Here is a 12,936-nt window from a genome sequence, read left to right as displayed (position 1 = left end):
TCTGCAAAGATTTCTTTTTGATAAATCAGAAAGAAATCTTATCTCAAATTCATCGCAATTATTTTTCGCTATATATTTTTTTTCAATTGTTCCGTTTTTCCGAGCGACATGGCCACTATCGACACTATCGACACTATCGAGCGAAGCGAGATAGTGGAGCACACTGACCGACACTATCGAGCAGAGCGAGATAGTGGGTATCCAGTTAGTGTGTTCCACTATCGACACTATCGACACTATCGACACTATCGAGCGAAGCGAGATAGTGGAGCACACTGACCGACACTATCGAGCAGAGCGAGATAGTGGGTATCTAGTTAGTGTGTTCCACTATCTGGTAGAGCGAGATAGTGGGCATCCACTAAGTGTGTAAATTATATTGATTATATATTATTAATATTCAATAGTGTCTGTGGCAGCTGGTCAGTGTTGCTCAATTATCTAAGAAGCTAGTCAGTATTGCTCCACTATCTCGCTCTGCTCGATAGTGTCGCTCTGCTCGATAGTGTCGCTCTGCTCGATTAGTGTCGCTCTGCTCGATAGTGTCGCTCTGCTCGATAGTGGGTCAGTGTCGCTTCGTTTTCTAGTTGTTTTTATAGCAATTATCTTTTATATGAGCACCTAACGCGGTGCGCGCTTAAGGCTCATCGCAAAATTAAACGCTTCCCCCCCCTCTTACCCCCCACAGTTCTAAAAGAGATTTGTTATCGGCTAGTTAAATTGAGGTTTTGTCGATTTATCAGCGATTTTATACAATTCACATCTGTGCTTATCAAAAAGTATCGGGGCTTTTTGCTGCTATATGTTTCGCAAATTTCAAAGAATGACCCATACTTCAAAGCTATTGAAACTCCCCAAATCACAATCATTCACTAAACGTATCCTGCCCGATAAGAGAGTTTGTGATATCGAGACGGCCCTAAAGAATGAGAATGGTATAACCAATACACCTCGAAACTTGATTAGTGGTGGATTTACATGGGTCTTGCCAACTCCAAGGAATGACTACCAGTTCTTAATAGCGAATCCCAGGGCACTAGAGGATTTGGGGCTAGATGTTGACGAACAAAAAAGTATTATTTTTCAGCAGATTGTGAGTGGTGAATTCTACAATGACAGGAAAACGTTTATGGAAAATGGGTTTCCCATGCCTTATGCACAAGCATACGCGGGGTGGCAGTTTGGCCAATTTGCAGGTCAGTTGGGAGACGGGAGAGTCATTGGATTATTTGAAATCGCCAAACCTTTGCCCGATGGCAAGAATAGACCGGTTTTTGAGATTCAGTTGAAGGGCGCTGGTAAAACACCCTTTTCTAGATTTGCTGATGGGAAAGCGGTTTTGGCGTCATCGATTAGAGAATATATCATATCCGAGCATTTGAATGCGATTGGAATCCCCAGCACACGTGCGCTATCTTTGACTTTGTTGCCATCTACCTTGGCTCAAAGACATAGTGCAGAAAGATGTGCTATTGTTGCTCGATTTGCAGAAAGCTGGGTAAGGTTGGGAACATTTGATTTGTACAGATACAAAGGTGATAGAGAAGGAATACGAGTATTATCTGATTATGTCATAAAAGAGTTGTTTACAATTGATGGAAGGAGATTTCAGAATTTCGAAAATGTTGTGCAATTGAAACCTGGTTTGATAAGCTCTTTGAAAGAGGAGGGGGAGGAGTTGACGGATTATGATAAGATGTACTATGAGACGATTATCAGGAATGCGGAAACCACTGCCATGTGTCAATGTTATGGGTTTTTAAATGGTGTTTTGAATACTGATAACACTTCTATTTTAGGTTTGGCAATGGATTTTGGACCATTTTCGATAATGGATAAATACGATCCTGATTATACACCCAATTCAGAAGACCATCAATCTCGGTATGGCTATAGAAATGTGCCCACGGCGATATGGTGGAATTTGACTAGACTAGGCGAGGATTTGGCCGAGTTGATTGGCGCGGATGCATCTCTATTGAAGAACCCAGAGTTCAAAAACGGGATTAAAGAAGAATGGGAAGAGGATATAATCAAGAGGGCCACAAAAATAATAGAGGTGGGAGGGGAGATATATTTATATTCATTTACTAAGAAATATGTTGAGACATTTTTCAAGAGATTGGGATTATCTTTGTCATTGATAGATGTACAAAACCCCGATGTACAAAATGTTCATTTGATAGCGCCCATGTTGGAAGTTTTGCAAAAATTGCACACGGACTTTAACTTGTTTTTTTTAAAACTTCAACAAGTTGATTTTGGCAAGAGCTATTATGAGATTGCCGAGTCGTTTTATATGAATGATAAGGAGAGACGTGATAAGGAGGATATTATTGAACAATTTGCCCAATGGTTGGAGAAATATTACGTACTAAGGCAAAAGTCAATGGAGTATGCTGATACTCCAAATTCCCGCGACTACAATCCCAAGTTTTTACCAAGAAACTGGATTTTGAACCAGGTTATTGAGCAGACACTTGGTTCGAGGGGACAGGATATCAGTTATTTGGAGAAGTTGCAAAAAATGAGCAGTAATCCGTTTGATGAGACCAAATGGGGAGATGAGATGAAGGATATTGAGAGGGTATGGATATTACAGGGAGATAAAGGCGAGGACTATACAATGTTGCAATGTAGCTGCTCGAGTTGATAGTATTTGCCCACTATCGAGCCCACTATCGAGCAGAGCGAGATAGTGGGGCAGCAAACTAGTCAGTGTTTATCCACTATCGAGTAGAGCGAGATAGTGTCGGTGGCAGCTAGTTAGTATTGTTCCATTATGGAGCAGAGCGAGATAGTGTCGGTGGCAGCTAGTTAGTATTGTTCCATTATGGAGCAGAGCGAGATAGTGTCGGTGGCAGCTAGTTAGTATTGTTCCATTATGGAGCAGAGCGAGATAGTGTCGGTGGCAGCTAGTCAGTGTTGTTCCATTATGGAGCAGAGCGAGATAGTGTCGGTGGCAGCTAGTTAGTGTTGTTCCACTATCTCGCTCTGCTTGATAGTGGAGTAACAACTCTCTACTATAAATAAATGCACAGAAGTAAAAATGCCCATTTTATACAGATGCATAGTAATAGATACATATTAGTATTTTAAAACTCATTAGTATACACGTTAGATATAGATACACATTTATATAAGCATTAGCATATATACATAAATACACACAACCTAGTCAGTGTTTATCCACCATCTCGCTTTGCTCGATGGTGGACACACAAGCTAGTCAGTGTTATCCACTATTGAGCAAAGCTAGTTAGTGGATATGAATCACCTAAATAAACACAAGCTAGTTAGTGGATATGAGTCACTATCTCGCTTCGCTCCCTATTGTCGCTCTCTACTCTCTACATTCTGCTCCACTAGCTCGCTTCGCTAAACACAAGCTAGTCAATGCTTATCCACCATCTCGCTTTGCTCGATGGTGGACACACAAGCTAGTCAATGCTTATCCACTATCTCGCTTTGCTCGATAGTGGAGCAGCGTTGTTTCCCCTCTTTAGTCGTGCACAAATCAAAACGCGTCTTAAACCATACATAAATCTTTACAAGGCATATTTCACAAAATCAAACAGACCAGTTAAAGTTTTGGTTGCCAGATTCGCGACAAGTATGAAACTTTTTTAATAAAGATAATTCAATACTATTAGTAAGAAGCACTAAAAGTGTATTTCTCAACCTCTTGCAATACCAAATATAACTCCTTTATAAGGTTCTATAATCCAACACCCCTACTATAAAGCTCTATAATCCAACACCTCTACTATAAAGCTTATTTTTTTGTTTTTTAGAGATAAATAGATAACCCATTAATAATAATTTTCTCTTTGAATTCATGCAAGTAGTGGTAACAATAGACACAAATTTTTTACAACCACTTTAAAGCCATTTACAACAACTATAGACGTTATTGCCCTCTCCTTTCAAGTAGACACTCGAGTTTAAATCTAGAAGCTTCATTTAATAACCCTTTATAATATTCCTAATATTATCCAACCCCCCCCCCCCTTCCCTTTCCTTCCCCAGCTCTACTCAATTGTGACTTTCAAAATAACAATAAAATTTTGGCAACACATTTTGAACAAAGAGACAAATCCACACATACAAAATCTCTTTGATTCAGCAAAGAAAAAAAAAAAACTAGAGAAAAAAATTATTAGAAAGAAGCAACACATTTTTATTAGCTGGAAACTATAAAGGTTTTTGAGGCCAAATAGCTGACTTGTTATATAGGTTAGGTTAGTTGACCCAGCTTGGTGGTTTGGTTTTTCCCAAAAAAAAAAAAAAAGAAGAAAAAATTTTTATATATATCAGACCCGTGTGTACTCTCTCCATACTGCTCCACTAGCTCGCTTCGCTCCCTAGTGTAGAGAGAGAAGTTGCTTTAAGATTTCAAGAGAATGAGTGAGAGAGATCTTGTCGTACACTATAAGGTGTTGAAACAATTTCTTGATATATCCTATGACCAGCAATCAAGGTCTAAGTCGACCTCGTCTAGGGCCCAGAGAGCAAGAGAGAAATTGTTGAAATTGTCGTCGGCCCAGTTTAGGGAACTAAGTACCGATGTTTACGATGAACTAAAGAGAAGAATCGATGAAAGTCGAAGCGAACCAGACTACTTATTACCAAAATCTTCTTTCCACCCAAAGAGAAATCAAGCAAGGCAGAAATTAGCATCGTTGCCACAAACGCGTTTTAAGGACTTGGTTGCTGATATTTCCTTTGAAATCGAAAGAAGAGAACTACATATTGACACCGCTGCCGCTAGCACTAACAGCAGCAGCAGCACCCACCACCCCCATACCCATTCCCATACTCACAATCACAATCACAACACTCAGAGCCTGAGTCTCAGTCTGAGTCTCAGTCAGAGTCACAGTCACAGTCACAGTCACAGTCAGCACCCTTCAATTTCATCAAGCCATCTCAACAATTTCCACGAAAGAAAAGCATCTTTGGCATCTTCTCATCACACTTTATTGGCGGATTCAAATGGCCATCATAGTCGTCTGGCCTCTCATCATTTGAACAATTTTCCTACCCAACATGAAAGTAACGGTACAGAACTGAGAGACGTAAAGGAAAATACAACTTCAAGTAAAAATGTCACGTCTCCTAATCCAGAAGTATCTAACCAATCAATTGGTATACAAACGTCAAAAGTCGTGCCGGCAAAAGCTAACCTTGCATGGTCTAGTGATGAAGAAGAAGAAGAAAAAGAAGAAAAACGGGATAACGAAGAGGCAAAGACACACCATCAACAACAACAACACCAACACCAACAACACCATCAACACCATCAACATCAACAACAACAACAACAACATCATCATCATCATCATCATCAGTCTATTGAAACTCTTGAGGTGTTAAATGGAAATGGAAATGTGCACCAGGAAAATGTCAACAATGAACAACTTTTACTATTGCAAAAGCAAGTAGCCCAGTACAGCGAACAGATAAGTAATTTGACTCAGGAAAAAACAGCCCTTGATGAAAAACTTGGCTCCTTACAGGAAGATTACAATTTTTCCATCAAACAAAACAAGACCCTAAGCGAAGAATTGGAAATATTGGGGCAAGAAAAAGAAGAGTGGATCTCGAAACATGAAATGTTAACCAAATTGGCAGAAACCAACGAAAAGTTGTCGAGTGAGTTGGAAAAGATCAAATCTATGAATGCTGCATTGAGGCTTGAAAACCAATCTTTGAAAAGTGCATCTCCTGTCAACCGCTCCATCAATAACGCTGATGTATCTCCAAGTCAGAAAACGTCTTCTAGTACCGTTAGTGTTGACCAGTTTTTGAGTAAGCTAGAGAATATTCAGCCCACTCCAACAATCAATGCCACAACTGCAGAATTAAGAAATCAGGTCAAACTTTGGCAAAGGAGGTACGAAGATGCTAGATCAAAGTCGATTGCCAATGACATTAAAAAGTCAACCCTTTCAAAAATAGAATTAAAACCGTTTATATCCCCTCAAGGTTTGATATCAATAAAATTGGTAAGTGATGTACAGGCTTTGCTAGAGTCCCTCCTTATCTACATTTCCCAAGATAATTGGGATGCTAATATCATGTTTGGAAAGATTTCCAAAATTGCAACAGCTATAAATGAAATAGCATCTCAAGGAGATGGCGATCATCCAAATAGTAATGAAAATTCCATATTGCTTAGAGAGTCGGCAGCTTATGCTTTGACAACAACGAGATACCACGCTACTTATAAACTTTTATTCCCACGCTTTATTGTTGAAAAATCGTTGGGAGACTTGCTTTGTATTCTTTGTGAATTGATTTCAGTATCAAAGTTGAATGAAAACTCGACTAATTTGAGAAAACTTGAGGTTGAAAAGAAAGTAGTGAAAAAGTCCGTTAATGAAAATTTTGGAGCAAGGCCATTGAGAATGGCAAATAAGCTAAAAGATGCTCAGAACCGGTCCGAAGCTCAAATGAAAAGCATGATGAGCCAGTATAATAATAATAATAATAATAATAATAATAATAATAAAGATAACAATGGTAACAGCAACAGCAACAACAGCAACAGCAACAACAGCAACCACGACAACAGCAACCACAACAACAACAATTACAACAATAACCACAACAACAACAACAGCAACCACAACAATCACAACAATCACAACAACTCATCAGTTGTAAAACAAAGTTCTCTCAAAGTAGTCACTACAGGCAAATCTCCAGAACTGAGTCCCTTTGTTGACAGGTTGAATGATACCAAAGATAAAGATAATAAAAATTCTGTTTCTACTGGTACTGGCACTGCGTCCAAGTACATGATTCCAAATGCTTTTGCAGCTATGAGAAGTTCGAAAACGAAGGAGTCACAATCGGAGTCTTCCTTTGTAACTACGAAATCTCCCGTTCCTAAAACGTCACTCAAGCTGTCTTCGTACTTTGAAAAGGAGCAAAAAGATGCTCCGTTGAACGAGATTTCAACAAATGGTCCTACCCCACATAGGGATCGAACAACATCAACAACAGCAACACAAAACTCGTTCGCTACTGCTGGTCATAAGGAAGCAGAAGAGAAGGAGAAAGAGAAAGAAAAAGAAAAAGAGGACAAGATGAAAAATGAATCACAGGTGCAAATCTCAACCCAGCTGGGTATTTCTACAACTCAAAAAGAGGTTACCCCAAGAGTAGCCATATCTCCAGACTCGTCAAAGGATCATAGCTACACCTCTCATGTCTCAGCAATGGGCAAAAAATTTGAAGAGCCACATAACCTCAGTGATGAAGGTTCACTGCCCCCAATCAAGCCAATACATATTAAAAAGGGAAATATTCTAGATCGTGTTGAGCAATTTGAAAACTCTCCTGACCATCATCTGCAATATCCATCTTCGTCTTCTCCAAAAGCACTACAGTCCCCTTTTGACTCTCTATATAGTTTTGAGGAAGCGAAGCAAGTTACCGATCCATTCACTGTGAACTCCAATAGCAACAGTGGAAACATTTTTACATCAAATAATTCAACCAATGATGATGCTTACACAAATGAGAACGTTCCGGCTTCTATTAGCAAAGGAAAGGGAATATTACAATCTCTTAAAGACAGAATTGCAGCAGAATCAGGAAAACTGGAGCCACAGGATCAACCTTTATTACAGAAAGAATCAATTCTGGATAGACCGGTAGTTCAGTCAAATTCAAGTGATACAATTACAGCAAAAACAGTGCCAAAGGAGTATTCAGAACCGGAAAACCGAAACGTTTCTCGCACCACTCTTGGTAGGCTGGCAAATCTGCACGTGGTGAGAGAATCTACGAGTGAATCACCAGAAGAAGAAGAAGAAGAAGAAGAAGAAGAAAAAGTAAAAGTAAAAGGTTTGCTGAAGAGTAGCAGGGGTGGTGAAGAAGAAGAAGAAGAAGAAGAAGAAGAAGAAGAATATGATGATAATGATGAGGATGAAGAAGATGAAGAGGAAATTAAAGCAAGGGAGAGGCAAGAATACCGCAAGTCGGTGGCAGCACAAACTTTCAATGTGGATTTGTTTGATATCGACGATCCTGATAACACATTAACTCAAGTTTTGCTTTATTTAGAGCATCAAACTGTTGAAGTCATTAACACTATACAATCACTACTCGGTGCGATCAAGAAACCAAACGCTACACGTGGTGATTTGAGAGAAAAATCTAAAGCTATAACCGAAGTGATTTCACAAATGACAGAGGCGACAAACACCTCAATGAATCAAACACGTAATGCTCAATTGAAAGAACACGGAAGTTGGGTTGTGAAATCTTTAGAAGATTGCTATCATAGAATGAATATCTTGTGTAGGCTGGGAGATAGGTTTGATGATGAATTTGCTGATAAAAATTTCAAACAAAGATTAGCAGGTATATCATTCGACATTGCAAAGTGCACCAAAGAATTGGTGAAAACTGTTGAAGAAGCTAGTCTTAAAGAAGATATTGCTTATCTCGATGCTAGGCTTAGTCAAAATGAAGATTTGACATAAGATAGGGTGATGATTCAATGTACTAGTGATGATTTGTTTATTATTATTGTTGTTGTTGTTGTTATTGTTATTATTATTATTTTCTGTCCTTGGTTATTTGAGATTTTCTATACCAACACTGGGATTTATTATTTAACGTATTTTGACAAGAAATCTTGGTGAGACTGAGATTCCAACGTATTGGTTGTAAACTTATCCTTTTTTGTGTCCAGGTTTATGCTCCTGTTGAATTTGAAAGTTGTATCTCGCCAGTTACTTTGATTAGCTGTGTGTTCCTTAACCTTGATATTTTGCTTCATTATTGATTTTTCACTCTTTGAACGTTCTCTTTGCTCTAGCATCTGTTTCTCCTTCTCTTTTTCTTTTTCCTTCTCCTTCTCCTCCTTGATTTTTTTGATCTCGGCGATTAACGCCGCGGTCGCTTCTTCATCGGAATCTGAAGCGGAGTCGCAGCTGGAGTCGGAGTCGGAGTCGGAGTCGGAGTCGTCATGGCTGGAAACTTTCTCATTGAGATCTACTCTTTCTTTGTTGCTTTCATCTTTTACACCACTGATAGGTGAAGCATGATTCGGAGTATGTGTTTCCTTAATAGGTAGTTCTACCCTTGCCATTTTGGATACATGTTCTATCTCATCGCGTCCGTTAGCTGTGATAATCGAACTTGTATGTAAAGAATCAGTACTTCGTCGCCTAACTTCTCTCATGTTCTCAAACTGATTATCTCCCAGCTTCAAATTCTCACTAGCCACTTTTTTTTCAACTGGCGTTACTTGCTTTTGTTCATCATCACCTTCTTCTTCCTCCTCCTCTTGCTCCTCCTCTTCGCTATCATCACTTTCGTAATCCACCAACCGAGACTCTTTTTTCAACAGCTCTGCACCACTTTTTTCAATCCTCGTACTTGTTCCAATTCCCAATTCCTTAACGGCACGGGCAAATATCTCTTGTGGAATATCAGACCTATATTTTAAAGTTTGTTGCTGTGGTAATTCTCGTGCATGAACTATTGAGCCTTTTATGTTTATTCTTCGACCTTTTTTGCTTTCTAAAGTTGGTCTGTGATTCGTTGTCATTTTGAAGAAATATAAAAGTCAGCAATAAGTTGGAAAAGCCAGAGCCTTATTCAACAAACAAGTCCTGTTTTGAAGAGATAAAGCTTGTTTCTAGATTCAATCTGGTAATCTCTTCTTTTTTTTTTCTTTCCTCTCTTCTGGATTATTTTTACATTTCTTTAACAATCGCATACAACTGGAGTTTTGCATTCTTACATGTCACTTGACGTGGCAAATCAGGATAAAAAGGGGTTCTTTTGCATTAAACAGTCTATAAAAGATTTTTCTTTTCTCTAGAGAAGTAAAAATAACTCCTACTTTTAGTCCTCGTATTCGATTTCTGCCTCCCAGTCATCGTTATCGTCTTCATTTTTTTCCTTCTTCGGCATCAACTCACTTATGATGGGTCCGTCCAATTGATTTAATAAGTCGTTAACTTGCTCAATAACAGTAGGATCACATTCTTCAGTCAATTCGCTATTTATTATCTTATAACCTGACGTCAAACATAACCGGGCATCGTTGACCAAGCTTTTAATCTCCTCATTTTCACACATTTTCAATTTTTTTATTTCGATATCTCTATAGTCAGCAGCAGCAGCAGTGGCATCACTATTATTGCCATCCAATTGCGCCTTGTCCAATAATGAAATGATTTTTTTGGCTTTGAACAAATAAGCTATGGCTTCAATGTAAAAGGCATCAAGAATTGAGTCATTTATATCTTGAACATTGGAAACTATATCTATAGCAATTTCATACTGCTCCAACTCAACAGCATATTTGGACAATGTAAGTAGTGGCTGAATCAACTCTACGTACTCCATGCCTACTTCAAACGCATCATTTTCCTTCTCCTCTTCTTTGATCACATTTGCATAATCTTCCAATTTGGTTTTCTTAGCTTGAAACAAATCCCATGCTCTGACAAGAGCTTCAATAGCGTCCTGATTTCGTTGTTGTGAGATTCGGATTGAAGATAGTTGGGAATAACTTTCAGGGTTGGTAGAATCAAGACTCAAACTATATTCAATCAATTCGTTGCATTTAGACTCGGCCTCTTCTTCCATACATAAATCAGTCATCCAGATTTCTATACTGGCAAAAATCCCCAGATTCAACTTTTTAAGTAGCCATTTTTGATACTCTGTTAGACTCTCGTACCCACTATCTTTAATTATTTGGTTGGAGCATTCGCCACCTTGCACCTCGGCCAAGTACTCGTTCAATTTGTTCAATCCAGTATTTATATAGTTTAACCCATCTCGACCACCAATAATTTGTCCCAAATACAAATATTTCTCAGCACCTTGCTTAGCCTCAGGGTCCAACTGACATGCTGTTGTCAACACTTGATATGCCTCCTCTAATTGGTTATTTTCAAGTAGTGTTTCTCCGAAAATCGAGAGTAATTCAGGTGACGAAGACGAGTTCTTATCTGAACCAATGTGCGATGATAAGAGTTCCAAAGCTTTCTCTGGTTGCGAGGTGGCTAGAAAAGCTCGCGCCTGCAGTATTACCTCTGACATAAGATTTCTTCTAGCAGTATTACTCTAAGTCTCTCTTCCTCCAATCGAAAAGCAAAAGTAGCTTTCTTCCTTTCTTCCTTTCCTCCTTCCTTCCTTCTTCTTTACTCAAGCGAGTTCATACCATCATCATCTTGAAAAAAAAAAAAAAAAAAAAATGTCGGACATATTAAATGTCGCACAGCGCCTATAAAGATGCAATTTTTTGAGATGAGGTCGCTACCAAATGCCTTTCTCGTTGATAGATTCAAGATGTACCTTTATTCATTGATGGGGATGATATCAACACACATTCCCACCTAATATTCTGAGAAATTATGAATATACAAGATGTCAATTGGTCTTGGAGATCTGTTGATACCATATAATCTCTTACTGCCAGGTAACGCCGTGAGTTTTCCCTCTGATAAAATGTAGGTGACCCACTGTTTTCTTTAAGTTATATATCCTTTGTATGCAAAAAAAAAAAAATAAAATAATCCATTTTGCAAGGAATGGAATGGGAGCAAAAAGCATTGTATTGCAGTATAAAAAGAACGCTTTCTATAGAAGATGGACGATGTAACTTTTCAAGGCATACAGAATGAGTATGAGCTCTTACGGCTACTTCAAGTACGGTCCAAAAATCAGCATCGTCAGCAACATTGGTTCAAATTCATGAATATAACCAATAGGAACCTACGAAAGATACTTAAGTTACAAATCGATATTACAAGAATGCAAAAGAACCTAGCGGCACGCAAGTCAAATAAAATAGAATATAAGCAAAAGCAAGTTGCAAGTTTAGCTCAGCGTATAGTTAAAAGTTCAAGACAAGCTTATTTTGCATATAACTCGATTTTGGCACTAGGACAGTATATTACTTTGGGATTTGCATTGATTGCTAATTTGGCTGCTATTGTTGAGCTTTTATCAAAGATACCTGGCGTCAAGCTCAAAAGGTATGAGTATGAAGTAGCAGAAACCAGAGTTGATGATGGTAGTTGCAATACGTATTATGGGGGATCTAATGTAGAGAGTGTTGATTTCGAAGATGATTTGGGAGAGGAGGTTTCTTTCCAAAAACACAATGAAGAAGATGAGGAAGACAAGGAAGATAAAGAAGTAATGCTTAAAAGTCCAGTCTCGTGTTTACAAAGTATGAAGCTGCAGAAAGCAGAATCACGAGATTCACCAGTGGTGGTGCCTACATTATACGACTCTTTAAGCGTAACGCAAATACCTCCTCAGTCAGACAAAGACATGAACATGAATTCGACCTCATTTCTATCTATGAATAAAGAGTTGAAGATAAAAAGGAGCCAGAGGAATAAAGAGACAGAGTCACCATCTATGGAAAAAATGACGATTGATGATATCTTTGGTTCAAAAAAAAAGAAAGCTAAAAGGAAAGCAGCGGTGGAGAATAATAAACAAGTTGAAACGCTACTCAAGGAAAGTGCTATTTCAGATTCATTTGAGCTGCAAGGTGCCACCATACTAAATGATGATTCTTTAAATATTGCTACTACTCCCAGTGATCTTTCTATACCAATTACAGTCACTAAAGGGGGGGGGGAAAGAAAAGTATCAGATTTATCAATATCCGATATATTCAAAAGTATGCCTTCATCGTCAGCAAAGACAAAAAAGAAGAGAAAAAAAGCAGCAGCAGCAGCAGCAGCAATAAATGATAATGGATCTTTCCGCAAAGACAAAGTCAATAATGTGGACCTGCAAGACAAGTGATAATGCAGTGAAAAAGAATTTATAGAGGGTGTTTTTTTCTTTTTTTGGCTCTTTTGTTAAAAGAATGTAGTTGGATTATCTCTTTTTCATTCAAATGTACATCTTACAAAGAAAAAAGAACTACAAACATTC

At 38.4% G+C, this 12,936-nt stretch overlaps 5 protein-coding genes across 5 annotated transcripts; 3 read left to right on the top strand and 2 right to left on the bottom strand. All coding sequences in view use genetic code 12, as the record gives it.

Annotated features, from left to right (window-relative positions):
• Window positions 1-823: 823 nt before the first annotated feature.
• Window positions 824-2,653, top strand: KGF56_001255 (uncharacterized protein; the record flags this gene model as incomplete). Its single annotated transcript, XM_049322359.1, has 1 exon — window positions 824-2,653. The coding sequence occupies one exon, from the start codon at window positions 824-826 to the stop codon at window positions 2,651-2,653; it is 1,830 nt and encodes a 609-aa protein (XP_049181781.1).
• A 1,750-nt stretch (window positions 2,654-4,403) lies between these two features.
• Window positions 4,404-8,498, top strand: SPA2 (Spa2p; the record flags this gene model as incomplete). Its single annotated transcript, XM_049322358.1, has 1 exon — window positions 4,404-8,498. One exon carries the CDS (start codon window positions 4,404-4,406, stop codon window positions 8,496-8,498), a length of 4,095 nt encoding a protein of 1,364 aa, XP_049181780.1.
• A 128-nt stretch (window positions 8,499-8,626) lies between these two features.
• KGF56_001253 (U2-type spliceosomal complex subunit) lies at window positions 8,627-9,571 on the bottom strand (the record flags this gene model as incomplete). Its single annotated transcript, XM_049322357.1, has 1 exon — window positions 8,627-9,571. The coding sequence occupies one exon, from the start codon at window positions 9,569-9,571 to the stop codon at window positions 8,627-8,629; it is 945 nt and encodes a 314-aa protein (XP_049181779.1).
• Window positions 9,572-9,870: 299 nt separating this feature from the next.
• Window positions 9,871-11,079, bottom strand: KGF56_001252 (uncharacterized protein; the record flags this gene model as incomplete). Its single annotated transcript, XM_049322356.1, has 1 exon — window positions 9,871-11,079. The coding sequence occupies one exon, from the start codon at window positions 11,077-11,079 to the stop codon at window positions 9,871-9,873; it is 1,209 nt and encodes a 402-aa protein (XP_049181778.1).
• Window positions 11,080-11,793: 714 nt separating this feature from the next.
• Window positions 11,794-12,804, top strand: RMP1 (Rmp1p; the record flags this gene model as incomplete). Its single annotated transcript, XM_049322355.1, has 1 exon — window positions 11,794-12,804. The coding sequence occupies one exon, from the start codon at window positions 11,794-11,796 to the stop codon at window positions 12,802-12,804; it is 1,011 nt and encodes a 336-aa protein (XP_049181777.1).
• Window positions 12,805-12,936: the final 132 nt, after the last annotated feature.

Source organism: Candida oxycetoniae (assembly GCF_023343755.2).
Source record: "Candida oxycetoniae strain CBS 10844 chromosome Unknown scaffold3, whole genome shotgun sequence".
NCBI classification, from domain to species: Eukaryota; Fungi; Ascomycota; class Pichiomycetes; order Serinales; family Debaryomycetaceae; genus Lodderomyces; species Lodderomyces oxycetoniae.
This window is presented reverse-complemented; position numbering and strand designations above follow the sequence as displayed.